At 38.1% G+C, this 27,316-nt stretch overlaps 1 protein-coding gene across 7 annotated transcripts in view; it reads left to right on the top strand.

Annotated features, from left to right (window-relative positions):
- Window positions 1–27,316, top strand: part of MTMR6 (myotubularin related protein 6) — an 821,484-nt gene that overhangs the window by 773,352 nt on the left and 20,816 nt on the right. For 3 of the 7 annotated variants that reach the window (XM_082700195.1, XM_082700198.1, XM_082700193.1), the window contains exon 2: window positions 23,903–24,019. In XM_082700195.1, coding sequence (XP_082556321.1) covers window positions 23,903–24,019 — 117 coding nt within the window. Of the gene's footprint in view, window positions 1–9,927; window positions 10,172–23,902; window positions 24,020–27,316 lie in introns of those variants that run through there. The other 4 variants (XM_082700196.1, XM_082700192.1, XM_082700197.1 and 1 more) reach the window with 2 other exon arrangements.

The raw sequence follows: 27,316 nt of genomic DNA, 5'->3' as shown, positions 1-27,316 counted from the left end.
TAATGTTATCTCACATGAATCATAGTATCAGACAACTCTCACACATTTTGTAGGGGAAGTAAGTGTTTTGGTTTTTTTTTTTAAGAGTGTTCAGACAACAAGCATTAGGGAGAAAGGAATGCAGGAGATTCTGATTCCTCATTATTTCAAAGTATCATTTTTGTTTATTTAATGCTTTATTGTGTTTGTTATTTTTGATGCAAAAAACTACCATCTTTAATTAAGAAAATGCCATTTCATTAAAGTCATCCAATAACTATAGTCACATCCCTATTGTAAGTTGTTTTTGTTGGCACATACAAGGAAAAATTTAGGTGTCCCCTAGAACTTGGGTGACCAAGGAAGTTCTAACTAGATGCAACAAAACAAAACTAATCAAAGAACTAACATTTAAGGACTCCATAGAAAGACATTTGGTGTCTAGACCATGACTTACAGGAACTTAGTTGGCCAAATGGTTAAAGAAACAACAGGACCCTCAGAAGGAGACTTTTTCGGCAATAAAGCCTAAATTAGGCTTACTTGATACACCACTATAATAATGAACCTTCAGGGCTGCCTCCAGACGTTTCCATGGCCCAGAAACACTACTATCTTGTCCTGCACTTGATTCCTCCCAATAGGATTTACAGATGCATCAAGACTTTGGCTGAATGAGAACAGCCTATCTACATCATTTTTTCCCTTGCTCTGAATTCATGCTAACTAAGCAAACTTCTCCACTGTAAAGTGTCTGCATACCTTTATAGGAATACCTTTATAGGTATAAGTCTGGGAGCAGGTACCTATGTTGTAAGATACTGAAATTCTGACCTTCACTGAAGGAAGTAAATGAAGATTATCTAAAACAGAAAAAAAAAAAAAAAAAAAAGGAAAGAGTCCCATAACAAGTTACTTAGACATATAGAAGTTAAAAAAAAAAAAAAGAGGAAAAAGGCAAAAATCAAAATGAGTGCTTTGGGGGAAGTAGGAATAGTGATGAAGCATGAGATAACCACATTTTGTTATAAGTTTTATGCTACTCTTGAACTTTTAAAAGCATCGTATATTATTTTGGGAAAAAGTTCAAATTTCCTACTCCATAGATTTTCCCAATTGTGAAAATATCATACTTGAGGAAGAAAGTACAAAGTGTACAAGTACTGTATACCCTCATCTGTAAACGTCACATCGTAACTACCACTCACGTCAAGCAACTGAGCACTGCAAGAGACTTACAAGTGACTTCTAGTGGTTGACTTCCTCAATCACACTCCAGTGGTAACCATTATCCTAGCTATTGTAAGGATATATTCTCCACTTTTCTTTACAGTTTTAATATCTACATGCTCACCCCTAAACATAGTTGAGTTTTGCCTATTTTTGAACTGTAATATAAATGGAATCATACCATATGCATCATTTTGTGTCTTGTATAGTTTTCTGAAATTATTTTTTAAGTAGGCTCCACACCCAGCGTATGGCCCAGAGTGGGGTTTGAACTCACAAACCTGAGATCAAGACCTGAGCTGAGATCAAGAATCAGATGCTTAACTGACTGAGCCGCCCAGGTGCCCCTGTGCCTTGCATCTTTTGCTCAACCTTATGGTTTGTTTGTGGGGTTTTTTTGTTGTTTTGTTTTTAAATATTTTACTTATTTATTTCTCAGAGAGAGAGAGAGCGAGAGTGAGCACAGGCAGACAGAGTGGCAAGTAGAGTCAGAGGGAGAAGCAGGCTCCCTGCAGAGCAAGGAGCCCAATGTGGGACTCGATCCCAGGACGCTGGGATCATGACCTGAGCTGAAGGCAGCTGCTTAACCAACTGAGCCACCCAGGCATCCCTGTTCAACCTTATGTTTAAGTTTAATCCTTGTTGTATGTAACTGAAGATTGTTCCTTTCCAGTGCTGCATAGCATTCCATTTTATTCCATAGTGATTTATGACTATATCACCATATACCTATTTTACTGTTGCTATTGTTTACAGTTTGGGGCTATTAGAATGGGGTTGCTATAAACATTATACATGTATCATATTGCATATGTTTAAAATTCTCTAGAATCCACATTTAGGAGTGAGTTGATGGTTCCTAGGCTATGTATGTGTTCCACTGGATAAGAGGAAGATAAATTGTTCTTGAAAGGTTTTGTAACAAATTACACCCCAACAGCAACCATGGTCTGAGAGTCCATGCTGTTATCCATCCTTGCCAAAACATGTTAGTATCAACGTTTTTGAATTTTCCTGATTAAAAAATAAAGTTAAATACTTTCACATATGCTTACTGAACTTTTGGCTGTCTTATTTTGTGAAGTCCTGTTTAAATGTTTTTCCCATTTTTCTGTGGAGCCTCTGCCTTTTTCTAATTTATTTATAGAAGTTCTTTATATTTTCTTAATATGAATCCTTTGTATATTATATGTATTAAAACTGCCTTACACTCTGGGTGCCTGGGTGGCACAGTTGATTAAGCCTCAAACTCTTGATTTCAGGTCAGGTCGTGATCTCAGGGTCCTGGGATCGAGCCCCACGTGCCGAGCACAGAGCCTGCTTGTCCCTCTCCCTCTGCTCCTTCTCCCTATACTCTCTCTTTTTCTCAAATAAATAGAATAGTTTTTAAAAACCTGCCTTACACTCTATAGTTTGTCCTTGTACTGCTTTATTGTAGTCTTTTTTTTTAAGGAATAGAAATGTACAATTTATGTACTGTTCAATTTATTGTCTACAAGGTTTGTATAGTCTGTTTTAAATAATTTCCTCTATAATAAAGTCATGAGACTCTTCTCACTTAACCTCCAAAAGTTTATAATTCCTCCTTTCACACTTGGGTCTTCAATCAACATAGGAATGCATACTGTGGGGTCAGAATCAAATTTCATCTTTTGACCCATATAGATAGCAAATTTTCTCAGCCTCATGTATTGAAAAGAGAGTTTCCCCATACTGATCTGTAATATCACATTTTTTCGTAAACCAGATAGCTACATATATGTGGTTTTATTTCTGGGCTCTCATTCTGTTTGCCTATTCTTGTAACATGCCACCTTAAGTACTATAATTTGGGAAAGTCTTGCCTTCTTGTTCTTCCTCAGAATTATTCTTAGCCCTTTACATCACCATATAGGTTGTAGAATCAGCTCATTACACATACATACTGACAATTTCCCTGCACCCCCAAAATATATACACACACCAACCTGTTAGGATAATGTTTGGGAATACATTGAATTTATAGATAGATTAGTTTGGAAAGAATTGATATATTTTAAAATTGAGTTTTCTATTCCATGAATATAGTGCATCCCTTCCGTTTAGTTAGGTCTTCGTGTGTGTGTGTGTGTGTGTGTGTGTGTGTTGGCAGGGGGAGAGAGAGAAATTGAGATAGATCTACCCCAATATATCTTTTCATCCATCCATTTATGAAGTTTTATAACATTCTCTATAAATATCTTACACATATTTTGTTAAATTTGTTCATTGACATCTGACGTTATTTTTATGCTGTGGCAAATACAATTCCATTTTCATCTTCTCTTCAATTGGAATTTGTATGCTATTTCTAAAAGCAGTTTCCCTAGCAATTAAAAAATATAAACAGCCTTTTTCTTTTCTTTTCTTTTTTGAGAAAGAGAGAGAGAAGGAGAGAGCAGGGTGGGGATATATGGGTAGGGGCAGGGGAAATGGGAAAGAGAAAGAATCTTAAGCAGGATTGATCTCACAACCCAGGATCATAACCTGAGCTAAAATAAAAAATCAGATGCTCTAACTGACTGAGCCCCCCAGGCGTCCCTACACACAACTTTTTAAGACGAAAGTTAACTATCATTCCTAATTTCTACCAAGATGATTCAAGGATCCTAAGATACTTTATTTCAGTCCTCACTCATATATTTAAATTGCTTTTCAATTTTATAAATCTTGAGTATTATTGTTTTATGCAGTCAGTGTTTACTTATATATATTCATTTCTTTACATTTAAAAAATCTTCATTTCTTTTGTAGCTTAGATCTTCCATCTCTGATCATTTTACTTATTCTGAAGTATAAATTTAGAATTTGCTTTAGTATGGATCATGGCAAACTCCATCTTTTTGTTTGTTTGTTTGTTTGTTTGTTGGAAAAATGAATTTTCCTCCCTACTCTTATTTTCTGGAAAATATTTTTTCCTGGGAGAAGTATTTTATTTATTTATTATTTATATTCATTTTTTGAAAGATTTTTTTTTCCAAGTAATCTCTGCACCCAGCATGGGGCTCAAGCTTACAACCCTGAGATCAGGTGTCCTATGCCACACTGACTGAGCCAGCCAGGTGCCCCTGGGAAAAGTACTTGAGATTGTCAGTTGTTTCTTTCTGTATATGGAAGATACCATTGCAATGTTCCATGGCTTCTATCGCTGATAAGAAGTAAACTGGAAGTTTAATTGTTGATCTGCTGGAGGTAATTTGTACTTCTATTCTGGATGGTTTTAAAATCCCCATTTTTGTCTTTGGTGTTGCCATAATAAATTCACCATAGTGAACCTGTAGTTCACTAGCCTGTGTCTAGAGTTGGATTTCTTTTTAATATACTTGGAATTCGTTGGTTGCTTTATTCCGTGGATTGGTGTCTATCATGCATTCTGAAGAAAAAAATGAGGCATTGTCTCTTCAAATATTATCTTTGCCACAGTCGCTCTCCTTCTCTGTTATTCTTGTGAAACTATGATCAAGTTTGCTTTAGACATTTTAATTCTATCCTTCATTTTTCTTAACCACTTTTCATATAATCTTTTTGTCTCTCTGTATTCCTTTTCTTTGTGGATAATCTTCTTTTAGTAACTTCCAGTTTTCTAATTCTTTTTCTAATTTGGCTCATCTGTTAAACTCACCCAATGAGCTTTCCACTCCAATTTTTGTATTTCAGTTGTAGAACTTATATTTGGTTCTTCTTCATATTTTCTATATCATTCAAAAATCATTTTCCCATACACTGCAGATGTTTTAAGGGTCTTTAATTTTTTGAAATGAAACAGTTGCTTTATAAACAAAGCCTGATAATTATAAAATCTTTTATTGCCATCAGGTTGTAACTGCCAATGATCTCTTCAGAATTGTTTCCTTGTGTACTAGTTTTGTTGTTGTTGTTGTGATGAATTATTTTCCTTTGAAAACTAATTGTGAGAATTATTTGAAACCTATCATAGAGAGACAGTCCAATCAAAAAGAATTTGTATCTGCTGTGATAAAATTCTTAGGCACTACTAATTTCAAGCACTTTCAATTATATGCACAGCTTGACATTTGGGAGAAGTTTTTTGGGTAGTAAGAATATAGGTTGCAAATCCATCTTTTAACTTTTTTGTGGTTGTGATATATCCAAGACAGGCAATTTCTCAATGTCAATGCAAATCTTCTGATGTATTCTATGGTTTGGGTTGGTTGTATTTTTATATGTCCCTGGCTTTATGTAAGAAGAGTACCTCATTAGACTCCCCATTCATTAGGCCCTAGATTTTAACTTCTGGATTTTATGTCCTGTAAGAAATATAAATGGCCCTTTCGCCACAATTTCACTATTCTGCTTACCTCTCTGGGTGTACACTTTCTTATAGTTTGCTCTTGTACCTTCTCACTAACTTGTCAGTTACCTGGTGCTTTACAGAACTTGATTTCTACTCTGTTATTTTCATTCTTTTTTTTTTTTTTTAAGGCAGGGTCGTTTTCTAGCCTATTATAGTATCATAGGTGGAACTTTTATATAGAATTTGGAAAAGAAATCAGTATAGAATAGCTGTTAAAGATACAGACTCTATGGGGCACCTGGGTGACTCAGTGGGTTAAAGCCTCTACCTTCAGCTCAGGTCATGATCCTGGGGTTCTGGGATCGAGCCCCACATGAGGCTCTATGCTCAGCAGGGAGGCTGCTTCCCTTCCTCTCTCTCTCTGCCTACCTCTCTGTCTCTCTGCCTACTTGTGATCTCTGTCTGTCAAATAAATAAATAATATCTTTAAAAAAAATAAAGAAAAATACAGACTCTATAATCAGAGAGAGACAATTATCATATGATCTCTCTGATATGAGGAATTTGAGAGGCAGGGCAGGGGTCGTGGGATTAGGGAAGGAAAAAATGAAACAAGAAGGGGTCGGGAGGGAAACAAACCATAAGAGACTCTTAATCTCACAAAACAAACTAAGGGTTGCTGGGGGGTGGGGAGGTAGGGAGAGGGATGTTGGGTTATGGACATTGGAGAAGGTATGTGCTATGGTGAGTGCTGTGAAGTGTGTAAGCCTGATGATTCACAGACCTGTACCTCTGAGGCAAATAATACATTATATGTTAATAAAAATAATTCTTAAAAAAAGAATAGACTCTCGAGTCAGACTATCTGGCTTTACATCATGGATCTAGGCTTTAACTCTCTGTGATATTGGGCAAGATACTTAACTTCATTGTATTCCACTTTCTTCATCTTTAAACTGAGGGAAGGAACAGTATTTTCCTCATAGCACAGGTGATGCATTTGGTACACTTTCCGTGTCCCGATAATCCCTTAGTAAGTGTTAGTTACTGTTATTACCTCTCCATGAAAATTGGTAAAAGAAAAAAAAGGAGACATGATAAGAGAAAAGAGTGGGGGAGGATAGCCTGGTATGTGAGGGCAAACTGCAGATGAGCAGGAAATAGGGAAAGTGACAAAAAATGCGGGAGAAACAGTATACAAAGAAGCTTTATTAAGGTAGTCTTGATGGATGTTATTTAGTATAATTCACCCTATTCTACCTTCTCAAGAGATCTTCAGGAAGGAGCTATATTAGTTCTCATGTTTTGTTTTGTTTTAAAGCAGGATTTGGGTTTCTTTTGGATGAGATACTCTACCAACACTGGTGTCTAGGTGGCTTGATCTTATTCTTATTTCACATATACCTACAGGAGTAAGTAATTTCACCACGAAGACTGCTGAGATTAATAAGCATTTGCTTTGGCAATCTGTCTGGAGCAGAGTAGGCATTCAAAACACAAAACAAAACAAAACAAAACCAAAAAACAGACAAACCAAAACAAACCAACACCAAGACAAGTTGAATAAATATTAAAATAAAATAAATAAAAATAAGTAAGTAAATAATCAAAATGAGATGCTGGCAAATTTTTAATTAGAGAAGAAAACATAGGTGGTAAGCCTTTGTAGCATCAAACACAGCAAGAAAGATGATGTAAAAGTGATGATGGTGTTTTACAAAGAGCATTTTCTAGTTACCATAAGTGAAAGTGCTTGCTACAAAACCCCTGGGAGACTTCTCACCTCTTCACAGTTGACCTCTTGGTCTGGATAATTCTTGGGAGGTGCGGTGGGAGGTGAGGGGCGGGGTGTCTGGTGCTCTGTAGGATGTTCAGCAGCAGAGCTAACCTGCACCCACTAGATGTCAGTAGCACTCTCCACACGTGCACCCACTTGTGTTCACCCAAAATGTCTCCACAGATGGCCAGATATCCCGAGTGGCAGAATCACTTGAGACTGAGAAAAACTGAAACACAGGAATTACAAAAAGTCACCCACGATGCTCCCATCTAGAAATGTAAACTTTTTAATTAGCAATAATCGCGCCTCGGATAAACCTCATTGGCTACGATACTGCCACTGCGCAAAGCTTAGAAATGTAAACTTTTTAAAAAGGATTTTTATTTATTCATTTGACAGAGAGAGAGAGAGAGAGAGAGAGAGAGCGCGAGTGATCACAAGCAAGGGGAAAGGCCTAGGTAGAAGCCCGCTCCCCGCTGAGCAAGTAGCCCAATGTGGGACTTGATCCCAGGACCCTGGGATCGTCACCAGAGCTGAAGACAGACACTTAACCAACAGAGCCACCAAGGTGCCCCCAAATGTAAACTTTTTGTTTATACAAATAAAAATTACAAAACAGAGTCACATTGATCTTACCATTCTATAGTCAGCATATTTTTCATTCATTAATATAACATCAACATTTTTGTTACGTAATATTCTTCTGTAGCATAGTTTTGGGGTTTTTTGGTCATGCGAGTACTTTATAATTCCTTCTTCCTCCCTCCCATTCCTTGAATCACTGCTGTCCTCCCCTTCATTTCAATTATACATAAATGCACACATACACGTGTGCGTACACACATATTTGAACAAAATATTTTTTATTACATCAATAAAGAATAAGAAAATATTTTTATTTTACTTTCAATACTTCCTTCTCCAGTGCTCTTTCTTTCCTTAAGTAGATTAAAATTTTTGACCTGTATCATCTTACTTCTCTCGAAAGGGCATCTTTTAACATTTTTTTTCCCAAGGCAGTTCTACTGGCAACAAATTTGCTCAATTTTTGTTGGTCTGAAAAAGTCTTTATTTCACTTTTCTCTTGCTTGTTCAGCCTCATCACATGTGAAGAGAAGTCAAATGTGGTTGTTATCTTTGCTCTTCTTTGGGTAGACTGTTTTTTCCCTCTGGCTTTTTCAGAATTTTTCTTTATCTTTGACTTTCTATAGTTTGAGAATGATATGCAGTCTTTCTGACATCTATGCTGCTTGGTGTTCTCTGAACTTACTGGGTCTGACTTTTGGTGTATGACATTAATTCAAGGGAATATCTCAGACATTATTGTTCCAAATATTTGCTTATGTTCCTTTTTTTTCATCTTTGGATATTTATTACGTGTGTCTGCATTTCACCTTTTGTACGTGTCCGATGGTTCTTCAATATTCTGCTCCAATTTTGTTTTTTGTTTTCAACCTTTGTTTTCTTTGTTTTTCAGTTTTTGGAGGTTTCTGTTGAGATACCTTCAAGCTCTCTGTGGCTAGAGATCTCTTTCGCAGCCATGTCCAAATTATTAATAATTCCATCAAAGACTTTCTTCATTTCTTTTGCAGTGTTTTTTGTTTGTTTGTTGTTTTTTGTTGTTGTTGTTGTTTTTATCTCTAGCATTTCTTTCTTAGGATTCCCATCTCTCTGTTTACATTGTCCATTTGTTCTTGCACGTTGTCTCCTTTATCCAGATAAATTAGAGTCTTTAGCATATTAGTCCTAATTATTTTGAATTTTCAATATGACAATTCCAACATCCCTGTCATATCCAAGTCTGGCTTTGATGCTTGCTCTGTGTCTTCACACTGTTTTCTGCTCTTCAGGATGCCTTGTAAGGTTTTCTGGATTGTTGAACATGATGTAGTGGGTAAAAGAAGCTGCCAAACACTGGTGCCCGGTAAGCTTGCTTCTTGGCACTATCTCCCAGGAAGGTTGTTGCTTGTGGGTTTCTATTCCCTTAACTTGTGTATTTGCCTGCCCCTCTATCTAATTTTAGGGATAACAATTTGCCCTGTGACCTCCGTTCCTTTGCAGATCTAGGAAAAGTTGATGGTTTTTCAGTTTGTTCAGTTTTTACTTGTTAGATTCTACTATATATATAAAATATATGCATATTATATATACAATATGTAATATATATTTCGCTCTTTGTATATTTATTTAAGATCTGCTCCATGATTTTTAATGGATAACTGGTGTGTAGGACGTAACTACACTTTTACATAAGTAATTGTGTAGTACTGGGAATTTTTAAAATAATTTTATTTATTTATTTAACAAAGAGGCACAGCCAGAGAGCGAACGCAAACGGGGAGTGAGAGAGGGAGAAGCCGGCTTCCTGCTGAGCAGGGAGCCCCATGCGGGGCTCCATACCAGGACCTTGGGATCATGACCTGAGGAGAAGGCAGGCGCTTAAGGACTGAGCCACCCCGGAGACCCTAGTATTGGGAATTTTGATTGTTCACATTAAGGCTACAGTAAGTCTATCTGATGATCCTTTAACAGGTTCTTCTGGGGGAGTGGAGGGTGGGAGTTGCTGCCTGTTCCGAGCCTCCACAAAAGCAGGTGGCGCTGTAGGAGCCACGGCAGCCCCGGAAGAACCAGACGCCACTCTCTCTCGGAGGACACTCTACCCCTCCAGTCTTTGTCCCCAACCAGGCCTCGGGTTTGGGAAAGCGTTTCTAGGAGACGGCGCCCGCCGGTTGCGCCTGCGCGGTGGACGCTGCCAGGGGGCGGGCGGACGTGCCGCGGGGCTGGGCGGCTGGTAGTTCCTGCTGGGCCTGGGTCCTTGGGTCCGCCCGGCTCTCTCGCTCCATGGTACGCTTGTGAGTGGCGCTGCCGGCGGCCGTCTGCTCGGGATGGAGCACATCCGTACGACCAAGGTATTACGACGCGGAGAACTGTTAGCCACTAGCCATGGTCTGACCTGGCAGAGGTGGGGGGCGACGGTGGCTGGGCTGGCCGGACGGGGGCTGAGGACCGGCCCCGCGGGACCGTCCCCGGGCCTAGTGTGGGAGGGCAGGGCAGTTTGGGCCAGGGTAGGTGCGGAGGCCACCTGTACCTATGCGAGTGGAAGTCCCGTTTTCAGTCTTTGGTGTTGGGGTGTGGACGATTTGGGCAGCTGGGGGTTGAGTCCCATGAAATTGGTCGCGCTACACTTCTTGGGCAAAATTGGGGCTGCTTTAGCTTCAGCTGCTCTCAGGCATTCGCTGCCCCAAAGACCGGGAAACGGGTGGGTCCCCAGATCAGCATTGTGATATCGTGTAAGGTTTTCCTTGCTCACGTTGAATTGTCCCGTGTCCCAGGTTCTTGATGCAAGTTTTGGAGGCGCTGAGATCAGCACTCTGCTCCCCCCCACTTTGTTGTCTCGGTCGGCTGTCTCCGTCTGCTGTCTCTGTGTGCTTCGAAACTTCATTGTCTTTAGCGTCAATGGTCAGTTAAACAGAGGAGTTACGGAGAAGGAAAACATGTTATCCCATATTTTTAAGTGTCTGATGGAACTTTTTCAGTTGATCTTAATTAATCCCATGCTTAATTTTTCCGTGTGAAAGGCATTTATTTTTAGAAATGAACAAGTAGTATAATTCCATTACAAATTCTGAAACGGAAGGAAATGGCATCAACATATTAACAAGTTACGTTACCAAGAATTAGGTTCAGCTTCAGCCTTGGGAGGAAGAAAGCATAAATCAGGACAAGAAGAAGAACTGAATAATGTAATTTTAAGATCGCCTGGAGCCTAACAAAATCAGGGAGAGGACCCATTGTGAATCCTGACTGCTGGTGATTTGCTAAAGCCATCACTCAATTGCCGCGCATCCTAAAGTTACAGTTCATTTAGAAAAAATAGCGACATACGTTATCTTCATTTGTCCGATGAGAATTTGAGGTCGGTGTCATTAAAATGCTTCACGAACCTTTTTAAGGTGTCATGGATTTTTGTTAGAGCTTGTTTATAACATTGCACATACTATAATAATTGAAGATGCTAAAAACTAACCCCTTTTTAAAAATCTTTTTTTTTCCCCCTTGTTTATGGCCCTACCACCCTGAACGCGTCCGATCTGGTCTGATCTCGGAATCTAAGCCGGGGAGGGCCTGGTTGGTACTTAAGTGGGAGAGAAGAATCTTTTTTTTTTTTTTTTTTTTTCCTTAGGAGAAGAATGGTAAAATAACTATAATTCAAGTTGCTGGCTCTTAAAGTTTGAAAATAGAAGGGTGGTTTAGTAAATAACCAAACTAGTAGAAAACACAGAGATGGAAAAGAGGACTAGATCATGCATCAGATCAGGTTCTTGTCCTGGTTCCAGGGTTCCAACTGTGTATTATATAGTAGTTTTTCACAGTGGGCCTATCCTGACAGTTTAGTGAGGTCCTTTATGACTTTAAGGAGCAGAAGATTCATGAATAATTTTCTATTAAAATTACTTTTCAGGTTGTGCTCTTTCATTACTTTGAGTTCCTCTTCTAGCATAAGACCACCAGTAATCTTGAATAATCATAAGTGGCTGTAGGTACGCTGCATTTAAACTAATACTAACTAGGTCCCAGTTATGTGCCAGGCACAGGACAGACACTGGCTATAGAGCAGTGAGCACGATAGACATGAGTCTCACTGTACATTATGATAATTGCTGTGTGAATTATAATATTTTCACAAATTATGACTTATTATTAGAAGATTGTTATGAACGTACCCTATTGCATTATTATACTATTTTCCATAACCTTCACTTGGACATGGTTAATTTACTGCAAAAATGATTGTATTTCAAAACTAAAAATGAATTGCTTTTAAGTTTACTTAGCTATTTTGAACTATGCAGTTTAGTGACTGTGATCAATAATTGACCTTAAAGTTAAGTCCCATGTAACTATTTATTTGTTCTATGTTAAGACAGCTGTATTTGAAAAGTAATAATTAGGGGTGTCTGGGTGGCTCAGTGGGTTAAGCCGCTGCCTTCGGCTCAGGTCATGATCTCAGGGTTCTGGGATCAAGTCCCACTTCGGGCTCTCTGCTCAGCAGGGGTCCTGCTTCCCTTCCTCTCTCTCTGCCTGCCTCTCTGCCTAATTGTGATTTCTCTCTGTCAGATACATAAATAAAATCTTAAAAAAAAAGAAAAGAAAAGTAATAATTACCATTTCTTGAGCAACTCTATGTCAGTGTAGCTAACTACGCAATATTACTTTCTAGAATTTGTAATTTCACAAGTAATGCTAATTTATACACAATTGTCCTAATTTCTTAAATATCCCTGCCAGTTGGGTACATTATCAACATTTGCAGATGAGAGGGAAATAGGCTTGGAGAGTGAAGTAATCTTCCCTCATGAGGGGGTAGAGTGAAGATTTAAACTAGGGTTTGTCATCATTTTCTTTTCATTAGTTCTCTAGTTTTAAACTAATTGTTAAAATGTATTAATACTCAGAAGTGAATCCTAATGATAATTCTAAGAGCTTTTTTCCCTCTAAACCCTTTTCTTGACATTTTTGTATTGTTTATGGTTTTTTTTAAATTGTTACCACTTATGAACCAGAGGTTTATCAGATAAATATTTTAGCTGAGTACTGACTAAATGGCTTTATAGTGATAAAGTTCAGGAACAGATATAATACCATCCTGTTTTGGTCACATTTAGTTTACTTACTGTATAGCATCACTAAAGATGTCCAGTCTGAATTTGTATTTCTGAAAGAGTGTTTCCAAGCTCTGCCTATCATTTTGAGTTCTAATTTCGCCATAATGAGGTAGTCTTGCCAAGAAACAATGGTAAATAAGCAGAGACAGTTCTTCTTTATGCAGTCTTTCTGCTTTCTCTGCCAGGCTCCAGGGCTTTGGCTGACATCATCTGTTGCTGTCCAATGAAGTGCTGTTTGTAAATGGAACTTTACAGAATAGTACGGAAGAATCTTTTCCTAAACGATATATGGAAGACTGCTCTCTAGAGTTCGTTAAGGAATGGAATATCCCATGAAAATCTGACCCCATTAGGGCTCAAGTTGAATTATTCCAAAAGTAACACCTAGTTTGTTCTTAGCTTGCTACCCGTTTTTGTCATTAGAATGTGCAATCATAGGTGTTCTGTACACAAATATGTGGAATCAGTTACAAAGAGGAAAAGAGATGCAAACTAAGAATGACTAAGAGTAAGAGCCAGTAGATTGTGGGGAGCAGCACCTGACTGCTTTTCCTCACATGAAGTGCTATTTTGACTCACTAATATTATCCCATTATATAGGTGAGAAAACGAAAATTTGCAGAAATTAAATAACTTGTCCTGACTCAAACCTCTCGTTCTAATAAGGACGAGGTGAAGCTGGGAACTTGAATCCAGGTCTTTGTTTTTTTGTGTGTTTTAAAGATTTCATTCATTTATTTGACAGACATAGGTCACAGAGAAGCAGGCAGAGAGAGAGCAGAGACCCCGATGCGGGGCTCGACCCCAGGACCCCGGGATCATGACCTGAGCTGAAGGCAGAGGCTTTAACCCACTGAGCCACCCAGGCGCCCAGAATCCAGGTCTTTGTGATACCAGTCCTGTTCTCTTAACGGTAACACTCCTCTGCCTCACAGAGTAATGGTCTAATCAAGAGATTTGAGGGGTTCCTGGGTGGCTCAGGTAAGTGTCTGCCTTCAGCTCAGGTCATGATCCCAGGATCCTGGGGTTGAGCCCCAGATGGAGCTACCTGTTTAGTGGGGAGTCTGCTTCTCCTTCTCCCTGCCCCCACTTGTGCACCTGCACATGCTACCTGTCCCTCTCTCAAGTAAATAAATAAAATCTTTTTAAAGTAATTAAATAAATAGATTTGTGAATAGTAAGATCAGTATGAGTAGGACTGGGAGGATCGTAGGGGATGGGGGAGAGGAACTTAGGTGATAGGATTTGGTCTAGTAAATAGCCTGTTCTGAGGGTACAGGGTTAGGGAAAAGGTGTGGTCCAAAAGAATAAATTTGGGAGTTGTCATTGTTTAGGCAATCATTGATGTTTTCTTTTATGCATGAGTTTATGCAAGGAGTACTTGTAAAGGCTTGAAAGTTAAAACCCTAGGAATACTTCCAAAGGGTGGAGCAGAAGAAGAGGATTCAGAGGAAGAGTATTAGGGATCTAATGGGAAGAGGTGAAGCACAAGAAGGGAAGTCTTCCCTGTTCTGATTTCCTTCTTTGCTGCCCCTTCTTCTGCTTTCTCCTTTCCTTAGGGCCTGGTACTGTTCTGTGGATGGGGAAATGGTGGTTTGCAGACAAAAGTCCCTGCCATTCCAAAACTTATTTTCTTGCTGGGGGAGACATAACAGTAAGCAAAGTTAATAAGGCAAATATATAATGTGGTAGATGGTATTGAATGCTATAGAGAGTGCCAGGGTGAGGTGGGGGAGGACAGTTGTAAACAGGGTAGTTAGGGAAGTCCTTACAGAGATAGTGACATGAGTACAGACTGACGTGATGAGGGAACAAGCCATCTTCCCAGGGGCAAGGAGTGGGGAGGAGAGGCTGGGAGAAGCCCGTGTTGGACATGCCTAGTTAGTAAAAACTAGCACGAAGACTGGTGTGGCTAGATCAGAGTGAGGGAAGGGGAGAGCACAGTAGGAAATTAAAGTTGGGGACAGGGGTAAGCCTTGAAAGCTAATGTGAAATCTTTGCTTTTACTGAGTGAGACAGGAAGCCATTCATGGAAAGTCACCTGTGTCCAGTGTTGCAGAAAAACAAAATAAGATAGGACTGAAAAGTGCCCTTGGGTTTATGATCTGTTTTGTTTGGTGATTTATGCACCCAGAAGCTGTTGCAGGAACTTGGGATATGTGAGCAAAGAAAGATAAAAATCTCTGCCCTGTTGAGGGTTATCTTTCACATCACAAAGGTAACCTGATGCTCTTTCTTTTTGAAAGAGTGTGGAATAATGATACTAAGAGTCCCAAATGGGTGCCTGGCTATAGGGTAGCTTACAAGTCAGAGAAGCCATGACAATGTGTTTTTTGCTTCAATAGCCCTTGTTTTATGTAGTTGTAAAGTACAACTGTTGGCTACCGAACGTTGATTGAAGATGGCCATTGGTCCTTTTTTTGTCCCAGAGGCCACTTGATGTCCGAATATTCTGGATATGATACTGAGTATGTGTGGTCCGTTTTTTCATTTCCAGCTTTGTGTAATCAGCTGAAATTTGAACTTCCTGTTTAGAGTACCTCTTAGTGCAGGCCCAAAGTTGGCAACAGTTCATCTAAATGTGCCTCAAAAAATGTGTTAGCATTCCCCATCCTTACCATAATTACTACACCCTACAGTTCTCTTCTCCCTTCTCCCTGCTCTATTTCTACTTTGTTTATTCTTTCTCTTCCCCAAAACTTGTTTTTCTTCCTCATTCTCTTTTTCCTCGTGATCATAACTATAATTAAAGGATCCAAACACTATTTCCATAGCATCTCAGTGCTAGTGACCAGGAAGAGATTGCTTCCTAAATACCTGACTTAAAACATTTCCAGGAAAGCATTGGGAAAAATCTGTGGCGACATCTGTAAAGTACTTACAGTTCCTTGGTGAAAAAAGGAAATACGAGGCAGCAGTTGGTGCTTAGAAGTTGGCTACATCTCTGGTTTGAAATTTCTGTGCTGATAATTTTAGCAAAGAAAAAGCTCTGCTTTCTTTTGTTTTTTTATATTTACCTTATTTGCAGCTAAGAACAGAATAATCAATCAGTAAGTTTTCTCAGGACCTAAAGTTTCTCCAGAGCCTAAAGTATTAAATAAATGTTTTGGAATAATGTTCAGATTAATTTTATTATCAGTCATATATATATGGCAGTTGCCATATTTAAGCAGTCATGTAATGAATTTTCTATTATATGTTCTTGATTTGAATATAACTTTCCATTTACTAAGGTAATAAATAATCCTCAATTTATTAAAGTCCTTCATAGTCTCTTTTCTCTCAGATTTTCTTTTCTTTTTAATACCTTATCTTAGTAAATGGCAACCAGTCTGACAAGCTTAACATCTTGAAGAAGCCTCTAGTTCTCCTTCCTTCTCACATTGGTTTCATTATCTCAATGGGCTTTCTCTTTATCCTGTCTATTGTAGCTTAATCAATCGTATCCTGTCTATTGTAGCTTATCATATCTCTCCCAGGCAGCCCTAGATAACACATTAGCCTTTTACCTGGTTACCCACCTCCAATCTCTTCTCTATTCTGCATTTTCTCCACATGGCCACTGGAAAGATCTTTAAAACTGTAAAACCGTATTTTGGTCACAGGCTACTGTGCTTAAAATACTCTGTCCTTTTATCTACAACATAGATGCTCTACTTTAACAGGTGTTTCTTTTTCATCAAATGTTATTGCCTGTCCCCTTTTATGTTCTCTCTCTTCTACTGAGAATTCTGTATTTTCTTTGTTATAGTTAAGAAAATTTTGTTCAGCTTTGCTTTCAATATTATATTACGAAAACTTTTTTTCCAGCTGTATGACACATTAGAATATTGAATTTGCTTTTAAAGTCCATGTGCCCCCTCCTTCCTTTCTCTATTTGAATTTGGACATTATTTTATTTTATTTTTTTTTTTAAGATTTTATTTATTCATTTGACAGCAGAGATCACAAGTAGGCAGAGAGGCAGAGAGAGAGGAAGGGAAGCAGGCTCCCCACTGAGCAAAGAGCCCGATGTGGGGCTCAATCCCAGACCCTGAGATCATGACCTGAGCCGAAGGCAGAGGCTTTAAGCTCCTGAGTCACCCAGGTGCCCCCCCCTTTTTAAAAGATTTTATTTATTTATTTGACAGAGAGAAATCACAAGTAGGCAGAGAGGCAGGCAGAGAGAGAGAGGAGGAAGCAGACTCCCTGCTGAGCAGAGAGCCCGATGCGGGACTCGATCCCAGGACCCTGAGATCATGACCTGAGCCAAAGGCAGCGGCTTAACCCACTGAGCCACCCAGGTGCCCTGGACATTAGTTTAAAACAGAACTTACCTCATCAGCTTACTAACTTGCTAACAGTAGTCATTTTTGCAAATGTCTGAGCACTTTATTGCATATGGTTTGTCAAGCAAACTTGGAGTAAAGTACCTACATATATTATCCAACCTTACTTACTACAACCCTCAAGGAAGAGATTGTTTTCCTTATTTTATACATAAAGAAAATGAGATCCAGACAATTTGGACTTTAGTTGATAGCCAGTAAATTTCTGTGGAGTGAATCAATAAACTCTCTTTCCTGAAAATGTATATTTATGTGGCTGTTCTTCAAAGATGTGTGTTGGGGTGGTATGCATACAACCATAATGCAGTTGTGTATTTTAAGGGACCATAGTTTTAAGTGGGAGGACTACACAAGCTGGGGCCTTAAATATTGGGAAAAGAGCATAAAGATAGAGAACGAACCTAACTTAATGAAAGTTAAGAGCAAGAGGGATTAGAAGGAGTATCAGTTGTGTAAAAATGACCTTGTGAGCTTCTTAAAAATACAGATCTTTGGGGGCACCTGGATGGCTCAGTTAGTTAAACATCTGATCCCAGGGTACTGGAATCGAGCCCCATGTGGGGTTCCCTGCTCAGAGGGGAGTCTGCTTCTGCCTTTCTCTCTGCCACTCCCCCATTTGTGTGCATGCCTTCTCTCTCTCAAATAAATAATTAATAACCTTTTAAAAAAAGGCAAATTTTTCTTCTCCATCTCCTGAGATGACTGAGTGTAGTTGAGTGGGGTTTAGGATTTGTATTTATGCAGAGTTTCAGAGATGATTCAAATGAACGGCTAGGCTTTGGAACTTGAATGTAGGTAACGAGAATTAAAGATCAATAAATGGAATTTCAGATAATTTTGGATGTAGAAATTAGGGGGAATCAAGAAATAGGCGTGGAGTGTTAGGAAGAGTATTTTTAACCTGAATTTCCAATCTTGATAAGCCCGAAAGAACTATGTAGTGTTATGCAACTCTAGAGGAAGAGTGACTTTGTCATAATTGGGTGATGGGGTGGGAATAGCAGACTGAGAGTGCACACGTGTATTTAAAAACCAAAAAAGCCGAACTATAACTGTACACTCTTAGTAATTTTTCTGCTTATTTTAAGTTTGTTCATTCATAAATTACTGAATATTTACTATTCACCTTCCATGTAGGGAAAAGGTGGCAGTAAATGTTACAAAGAAGAACTTGATATAATAAATCTCTTGAGTGATTTCAGCAAGAGACCACTGGTATGCTGTGGGCACCTTCTATTTTCCCCCTGTGGGAAATGTTTCTATGGTCTTTCACTCTCGTTCAACAAACATTTATTGTGTCAGGTGCTGTATCAGTCATTAGGTAGTCAGACATAAATAAGAGACAGTTCTTGTCCTGGGGTGTGTTACAGCTTTAGTGGAAGAGATGGACACATGAACAGATGCTTTACAATGTAGGAACTACTCCAACAGTAGTGGAAGGTGCAGATTTTAAAAATATTTAGGCTATAAAATTTGATAGGAATTGGTGGTTAATTGAATATTGGTGGTGAAGAGGAAGTCATAGGATGATTACCAGATTTCTAATGTGGGTGACTGGATGAGGATGGAGTTATATTAACTCTAATCAGAAATACAAGATTAGGAACCTACTTATGAGGGGTGAGGGAAAATTAGTTTCATTTTCTGTATGCTTAACATGAATCTTAAGACATCTGAGTAGAGCAATATAGTATAGTATGGTGGGACGGTGTTCTACCTCAAGAATCAGACCTATGACATGGGGTTATTTACTATGCTACTCAACTTACTACTGTTACTAGCTGTGTGGTGTTGGGACATTTAACTTCTCTAAGTCTCAGTTTCCATATAGAGATTAATAGTATTTACTACATAGGAATTGTGAAAATTAAAAGAAATAATGTATGTTAAACACTTTTAGTACTGGTCATATAATAAGACCTCAATACTATGTCAGGGATTATTATCGTTATTATGTGTATCGCAGGCAGTGTGAACTCGGGAGAGCTCAGAGTTGGGCATTTAATTAGGAGAGTCATTAACGTATAGGTTAAAATAATGACAGTGGATAAGATGCCTATAGAGAATGGAGCCCCTGAAGAAGAATAGTAATGAATAGGGGATGGACAGAAGAGGGTTAAAATCCAAATGAAAGTGGTGTGGTTGTTTTGCATGTAGACAATTGTGTGTAGAGAATTTGTGTGTTGCCAAGAAGTTATTTATGGCTTATGATTGAAGCCTAACAAAAAATGTTTTACGATCTTTTGAAAATCCACAGATTAAAAAACTTCATTTGGACTTCAAAAAAGGCAAACTTTCTTTTTTTTTTTTTTTTAATAATTTGACAGGAAAATCTGTCTTTTTTTTTTTTTTAAAGATTTTATTTATTTATTTGACAGAGAGAAATTACAAGTACACTGAGAGGCAGGCAGAGAGAGAGAGAGAAGGAAGCAGGCTCCCTGCTGAGCAGAGAGCCCGATGCGGGACTCGATCCCAGGACCCTGAGATCATGACCTGAGCCGAAGGCAGCGGCTTAACCCACTGAGCCACCCAGGCGCCCCAAAGGCAAACGTTCTGATGGAGGCATAATACTCCATAGTGTATATGGACCACATCTTCCTTATCCATTCGTCCGTTGAAGAGCATCTTGGTTCTTTCCACAGTTTGGCGACCGTGGCCATTGCTGCTATAAACATTGGGGTACAGATGGCCCTTCTTTTCACTACTTCTGTATCTTTGGGGTAAATACCCAGTAGTGCAATTGCAGGGTTATAGGGAAGCGCTATTTTTAATTTCTTAAGGAATCTCCACGCTGTTCTCCAAAGTGGCTGCACCAACTTGCATTCCCACCAACAGTATAAGAGGGTTCCTCTTTCTCCACATCCTCTCCAACACATGTTGATGCCTCCATCAGAAAGGATGAATACCCAACTTTTGTAGCAACATGGACGGGACAGGAAGAGATTATGCTGAGTGAAATAAGTCAAGCAGAGAGAGTCAATTTTCATATGGTTTCACTTATTTGTGGAGCATAACAAATAACATGGAGGACATAGGGAGATGGAGAGGAGAAGGGATTTGAGGGAAATCGGAAGGGGAGGTGAACCATGAGAGACTATGAACTCTGAAAAACAATCTGAGGGTTTTGAAGGGGCGGGGGCTGGGAGGTTGGGGGAGCCAGGTGGTGGGTATTAAGGAGGGCAGTTTTGCATGGAGCACTGGGTGTGGTGCAAAAACAATGAATTCTGTTAGGCTGGGGAAAAAAAAAAAGCAGCCTTACTGTTCAGTTAAGTAAGTGGTAAACATCAACCACCACTCCCTTTTAACTACTTGCCAATATCCTTTTTTATATCACTTTTGAGTAGTTTGTGAAGTGCTACAAAATTATGTTGGCACAAATTGTTTGAGTAGTGTTGATACTTTATAGTAACCTTTATTTCCATATATATTCATTAATTCTCTCTTCTTTAGAGCCATTAACACTTTGCTTTAATTGCTTCAGAGATAAGGCAGATGAGATTTATATTATGGTATTGCTGTTGGTTAGTTTCAAGTCTAGTGCAATTGAAGGGGAGTCAACAGTAATTGATCCCATTGTTTTCTTTTTTTAAAGAGTTTATTTATGTATTTGACAGAGATCACAAGTAGGCAGAGGGGGAGGAGTGGGGTGGGAAGCAGGCTCCCTGCTGAGCAGAGAGCCTGATGCAGGGCTGGATCCCAGGACCCTGAGATCATGACCCAAGCCGAAGGCAGAGGCTTAACCCACTGAGCTACCCAGGTGCCCCAATTCCATTGTTTTAAAAGGGTTTAAATTTAAGGTTTTTTTCAAAGTGAGTTGTATAATGAAGTTAGATTTTTAATTAAGGAAGAAATGGCTCTAGACAATGAAGTAAATGCTGATCTCCAAGAGAAATTTTCATACTGGTTATAAGAAGGAGGTTTTCCTATTAGCTTAAAGGACAATGTGTATAATGATTTGGCAATTTTTAAATATTTTTTTAAAGATTTTATTTATTTATTTGAGAGAGATCACAAGTAGGCAGAGAGGCAGGCAGAGAGACAGGATGGAAACCGGCTCTCCTCTGAGCAGAGAGCTCGATGCGGGGCTTGATCCCAGGACCTGGAGACCCATGACCTGAGCCAAAGGCAGAGGCCCAATCCACTGAGCCACCTAGGCACCCTGATCTGACAATTTTTATGTGTCAGATCAACTGTTGGACCTGAGCTACATAAATTAGGTCATATCTCTCTAAGTTTCCAAAAGAAAGTATTAAAACTCGAATTCATTTTCACCCCATACAAATAAAATTTTGTATCAAATATAGGCATTTAATTTTTTTAAAGATTTTATATATTTGTTTGACAGAGAGTTCACAAGTGGGCAAAGAGGCAGGCAGAGAGAGAAGGGGAAGCAGGCTCGATCCCAGGACCCTGAGATCTGGGATCGTGACCCGAGCCGAAGGCAGAGGCTTAACCCACTGAGCTACCCAGGAGCCCCTAGGCATTTTAATTTTACATTTAAATTTTAACTCAACTGGGCGCCTGGGTGGCTCAGTGGGTTAAAGCCTCTGCCTTCAGCTCAGGTCACGATCCCAGGATTCTGATTGGACTCTCTGCTTGGCGGGGAGCCTGCTTCCTCCTTTCTCTCTGCCTGCCTCCCTGCCTACTTGTGATCTCTGTCTGTCAAATAAAATGTTTAAAAATAATAATAATAAATAAATTTTAACTTACTTGAACAGCTGTTATTTTAAATTTTAAAAAAAGCTCTGGAATTAAATTTCTTTGGGGGAATTAATTAGCTTTTTACATGGTAGTTATTATTTTGGAAATCATAATTTCATAATGAGGGACATTTTACTTCTATTTTAGTAAGGAAAAAGAAAATATAAGTGAGGGGAAGTACAGAATTAATGAGATAATTGTTAGTAATCTGGTTTTGAAGACATACAAGTTAAAGAACTATCTACAACCTGCTGTTATAGCTGTGAATTAAAAATTTTATGTTGGTTGTTTTACTCTTTTTTCCCCTCCTGAAAAGAATGGACAGCAATAAATAATTGTGTTTTCAAAACAGTAGTCCCGTACACAGTCCTGGCCAACTCTAACCCCACTCTCCAGTGGCAGCCATGTGTGTGTATGTGTGTGTGTGTGTGTGTGCGTGTGTACACTATTAAAGAAGAAGTACTATGTACCTCACCGTCTCAGCTGCTAGAAGACATAGAGCCAGCACATGATATAATCTGTAATGGAATTCGGAACCAGGAGGAACTAACTAAAAAGCTGAGACATTAAGGAAGTCAGTTAATTTTCTGAGGATTCCAGTTAGGAGAAAGGGCATCATCAAACCCCGAAGAATGCTTAGCACTTGGCTAAGCAGAAAAAACTGTCTTAAGAAGGGAGAATGAGTGTGAGTATGAGTAAAAGCACAGAGCTGACCACGGAACACTGTCTTGGGTGGAGTGGTGAGGAAAATATAGAAATTAAGTTGGACTTTGCAACCATTTAAGTGTTTCTTGATTTAATTTTTCTGATAGTTTACCTCCATGATGCTGGATATATTACTTGATTTGCTAACTTAAATATATGGACTCTTGCATCTGTCAGAAGGCTAAAATTAATAACACAGGAAACAGCAGGTGTTGGTGAGGTTGTGAAGAAAGGGAAACCCTCTTGAACTGCTGGTAGGAATGTAAACTGGTGCAGCCACTCTGCAGAACAGTATGGAGGTTCCTCAAGAAGTTAAAAATAGAACTGTCCTATGATCCAGCAATTGCACTACTAGCTATTTACCCAAAAGATATAAAAATACAGATCCAAAGGGGGCATATGCATCTCAGTGTTTATAGCAGCATTATTAACAATAGCCAAACTATGGAGAGAGCCCAAATGTCCATCAACTGATGCGTAGATAAAGAAAATGTATATATATACACAATGGAATATTACTCAGCTGTCAAAAATTGTGAAATTTGCCAATTGCAGTGATGTGGATGGAGCTAGAGGATATTATGCTAAGTAAAATAGTGTCAGAGAAACATACATAACTTATGATCTGACTCATATGTGGAATTTAAGAAAGAAAACAGATGAACATATGGGAAGGAGGAAATGAAACATAGAGGAGAGGGAAATAAACCATAAGAGACTCTTAATGGTAGAGAATAAATTCAGGGTTGATACTGGGAGATGGTGGGGGATGGGCTAGATAGGTGGTAGATATGTAAGAGGGCAATTGTGATGAGCACTGGGTATTGTATGTAAGTGATCAATCACTGAACTCTACTCCAGAAACCAGTATTCACTGTATGTTAAATAATATTTAAATTAAAAAATGTATGGGCTCTTGGATATGAAAACTGTTGTTTATCATGTGCCTCTTTCCTGTTCCCCTTAGTATTTGTGTATTTTTGTTTTTTGTTTTTTGTTTTTTTTTTACAGAGTTCCTTTATGGGTTGTATTTCTAACTCTAAATTGTACCTGTTATTTGTGGTTTACATGTTCCCCAAGATATGTGAAATTTAATGTTCAACATTAAATAAACTCATGTTTTTTAGTAGAAAGGGGAAAAATTTGAAAATGGTGCATTTAAATCATGAGATAACAAAGAATTTGTATGATTTTTGAAATGACAAATAACTTTTTTTTCTTTTCTTTTCCTTTTTTCTAGGTTGAGCAAGTGAAATTACTTGACCGATTCAGTACCAACAACAAGTCACTAACAGGAACACTCTATCTTACAGCCACACATCTATTATTTATAGACTCTCATCAGAAAGAAACCTGGGTAAGAAGGGCATCTGCTGTACTGCCTACCATACTTACAGTACTGGACTTAGCCTATTGCTGTATTTCATTTTGATCAGTACAAAAAATTTAACAAAAAAATTTTTCATAGTCACATGATCACATCTACTCTCTCTCCTAATAAAACAAGGATACCGTGTATAATATGGAGCTCTTGTCTACAGCCATACCACCCTGAACAGGCCCGATCTCGTCTGATCTCAGAGCTAAGCAGGGTTGGGCCTGGTTAGTACTTGGATGGGAGAATATGGAGCTCTTTTATAGGAGATAGCAAGACTCTTTATCTGCATTAATAATTATAAAATACCTGCTTGTTCCTTTCAATTTTTAAAAATGTAAGTAATAGATGTACATGTTTAATATTTAATAGTTTAAATGGCATAGTCCATGGTATTTTTAAAAAATATTTTATTTATTTATTTGAGAGAATAAAAGTGCACCTGATCCATAGTATCTTTATACTAAATTGCAATTATGGTGTTTTTTAATCGATTGTAGGTCAAGTAATATAGTAATGGATATTTTGTGTATATTTCTTCCTGTATTTGCCTGGGAGTAAAATTACTGGTGCTTAGATAAGTATGTATTTTCCTTCACTAAATGTGCCCCACTCCAAAGTAGTTGTCTCAAAATATTCTCATCAGTAGAGTGTGATATCTTGTCCACCGTCGTCAGCACCATTGATATTGTTAGCTTTAAAATTTTTGCCTCTCTGGTGGATGTGCAATTGTGATTTTAAATTGCTGATTACAAGGAAGTTGTCCTTTCAGATATTGTGGCCTTTAGATTTCCTTTTCTTTTTCTCTTGGGCTGTTTGTCCTTTTATTGGCTTTATAGGAGTCTGGTTTTTAATGTTTTGTCTGGTATGTGTTTTGTAGATAATTTCTCCCAGTGTGTGGCTTATCTTGAATGTATACATGTCTTTGAATTAAAGTTTAAAATTTTAGTGTATTAGATTTTTCATTTCTTCTTTTATGGTTTATGTTGTTTTCTGACTAGGGATTCTAACTGCCATAAAGATTCTCTTGTATTTTTTTCTAAAAGTTTACATTTTGTATTTCAAGTATAAGTTGTTAATAATATGGAAAATATTTTCTTTGATGATATAATTTAGGGATTCATTTTTATTTTTATTCTTTTTATTATTATATGGATACTGGTGCCATTTATTGACAGTTTCAGTGCATTAATGTATAGTATCAACTCTGTTATAAATACACTGAGAGTTTGCTTTTGAACTCTGTTCTGTTCTTTTGATATATTGATTCCACTTACAGGAGCATACTGCTTTATTGACTCTAGCTTTTTAATACAATTTCTCTTTTATTGTACTCTCTTGATTTCCCCAGGAAGGCCATCCAGTTTATATGTGATTGCATTAAATAAGTCAAGATCCTTACCTGAGATGTTGATCTCAGAGATGTATTCCCTCAAGGCACTGGAGCTCTTCCCTATCCAGTGCTGGCCCAGGAACTGTCAAGGGTTTCACCAAGCAGGGCCTTGTCAGATCATTCATTCTCATTCACTCAGTCTACCCTTCATTTGTCCATCTGCCTCAGTATCTTCTCAGTATGTTTTCTATCTCCTAGAGATAGACAGGGAAGTTCCCCAATGGACCTCTTCTTGCAGATGTCGGGAACATAGTTTGGGAGCAGCGAAAAAAGTCTGTATTATCTCTGATTATTGTCTTTAAAATGCTTTTTTGTCAGTATATTCCCATATGTCTCTCCTGAATAAAATTTGTTTAGTACATTTGGTCCATAAAAATGAACATTTTAGATCTAGAAGGAGGCTTACTAACTTTATATTTTTCTTATTTTACAGATTATTATTTTTTCAAGATCACATAACTAGTTAGTGGCAGAGCCAGGTCTCTCCAACATTTTCTTCTTGCAAATAGTATTGGGTTTTAATTAGAAACATAATAGTGATGTAGTAGCTTATTGTCTCTTATTCTCTATTTTGATGTTATTATTATTCAGATCATTTTGAATAACTTGGCACAGGCCTACTAATATAAATGTCAGTGCTAAATCTTAGCCACCGGTTGGGTTATTTGTAGCAAGTGCTAAATATCTGTGTTATATATACTTTTTATGTCTGTAGAACAAGTTCTTATTAATCTTTTTAAAGCTTTTCTTCATTATTTTATGCACTTAATATTGCATGAGAACTTTAGAAAATACAAATAATTAATATTAATATTAGCATTTAATATTATAATCATATAATATATATGTGTGGTATATATAATCATCTATCTCTTACTCTGCCACAGAAAAAGGAAAAAGCAGTCTGGGATTTTTTTACTGTACTTGTATTAAAGTTTTAGATTAATTTGTGATGCATTGATTTCTTGCCATGATTGAGTTTTATCACTCAGGAACCTGCTATGACTCTAAGATCTTTGACTTTCTAGAAAAACTTCTTATAAATATTTTAAATTCATAGGAATGGGATTGAGAAAAAGAAAGCTTTTTATTTTTAGTAGCAAACAATATTAGAACTGGTATGAATGATAATCATATTTAAATTTTAATCATATTTAAAAATATTGAGTTTATAGTAGGGCTTTCTGTTCATTCAGTAAACATTGTTATAGAGGTATAAGCAAAGACACTTGTAGTGCTCATTTGGTCAAATTTTAAGTTTGGATTTGTAAGGTATAACATTTGTAACTTTTTTTTGAATAGGGTGATTATATGCTCCAGATACTGTGGTAAGTGCTGGAGATAGAATGATGCTCAGCTTAGTCGTAATATTGCTCCTTACGAAGTTCCCAGCATCTGGCTAGAGAAATAGACATTCACTATACAAAGAATTACTGATGTTCTAAGTGAAGGAAAAGTATAGGCATAAGAAAATGGAAGGGATCTAACTTACTTGGGAAAGGCAATGGGGGTCTTCAGGCTGTTCTTCTTGATGATGAGGTTTAAACAACAAAGGCCAGAAATAATACTAGAAGTTCCTATAATTTCCCAGTTAGTAGGAGCAACTCAGTGTATGTAAAGAAGGTTGGTGCATTTGAGGAGCCAAAGAGAGGACTCTGTCACTCAAACTTGATGTGGGGAAGGACTTGAAATGAGTCTAGAGCCAGAGTCTAGTAAATGACATGACTAGATTACCCTTTTTTTTTTTTTAATTGCTTTTTAACGGTCACTCACCTGCCCTGTAGAGAATGGGTTAGAGGGGGTCAAGAGAAGATATAAGGAGAACTTTTAGGAGGCTACTTACAATGGGAGCATTACAGCTAGGGGAGTGACAGTGGACATGGAGA

This window comes from Mustela nivalis, assembly GCF_964662115.1.
Source record: "Mustela nivalis genome assembly, chromosome: 15".
NCBI lineage: Eukaryota > Metazoa > Chordata > Mammalia > Carnivora > Mustelidae > Mustela > Mustela nivalis.
This window is presented reverse-complemented; position numbering and strand designations above follow the sequence as displayed.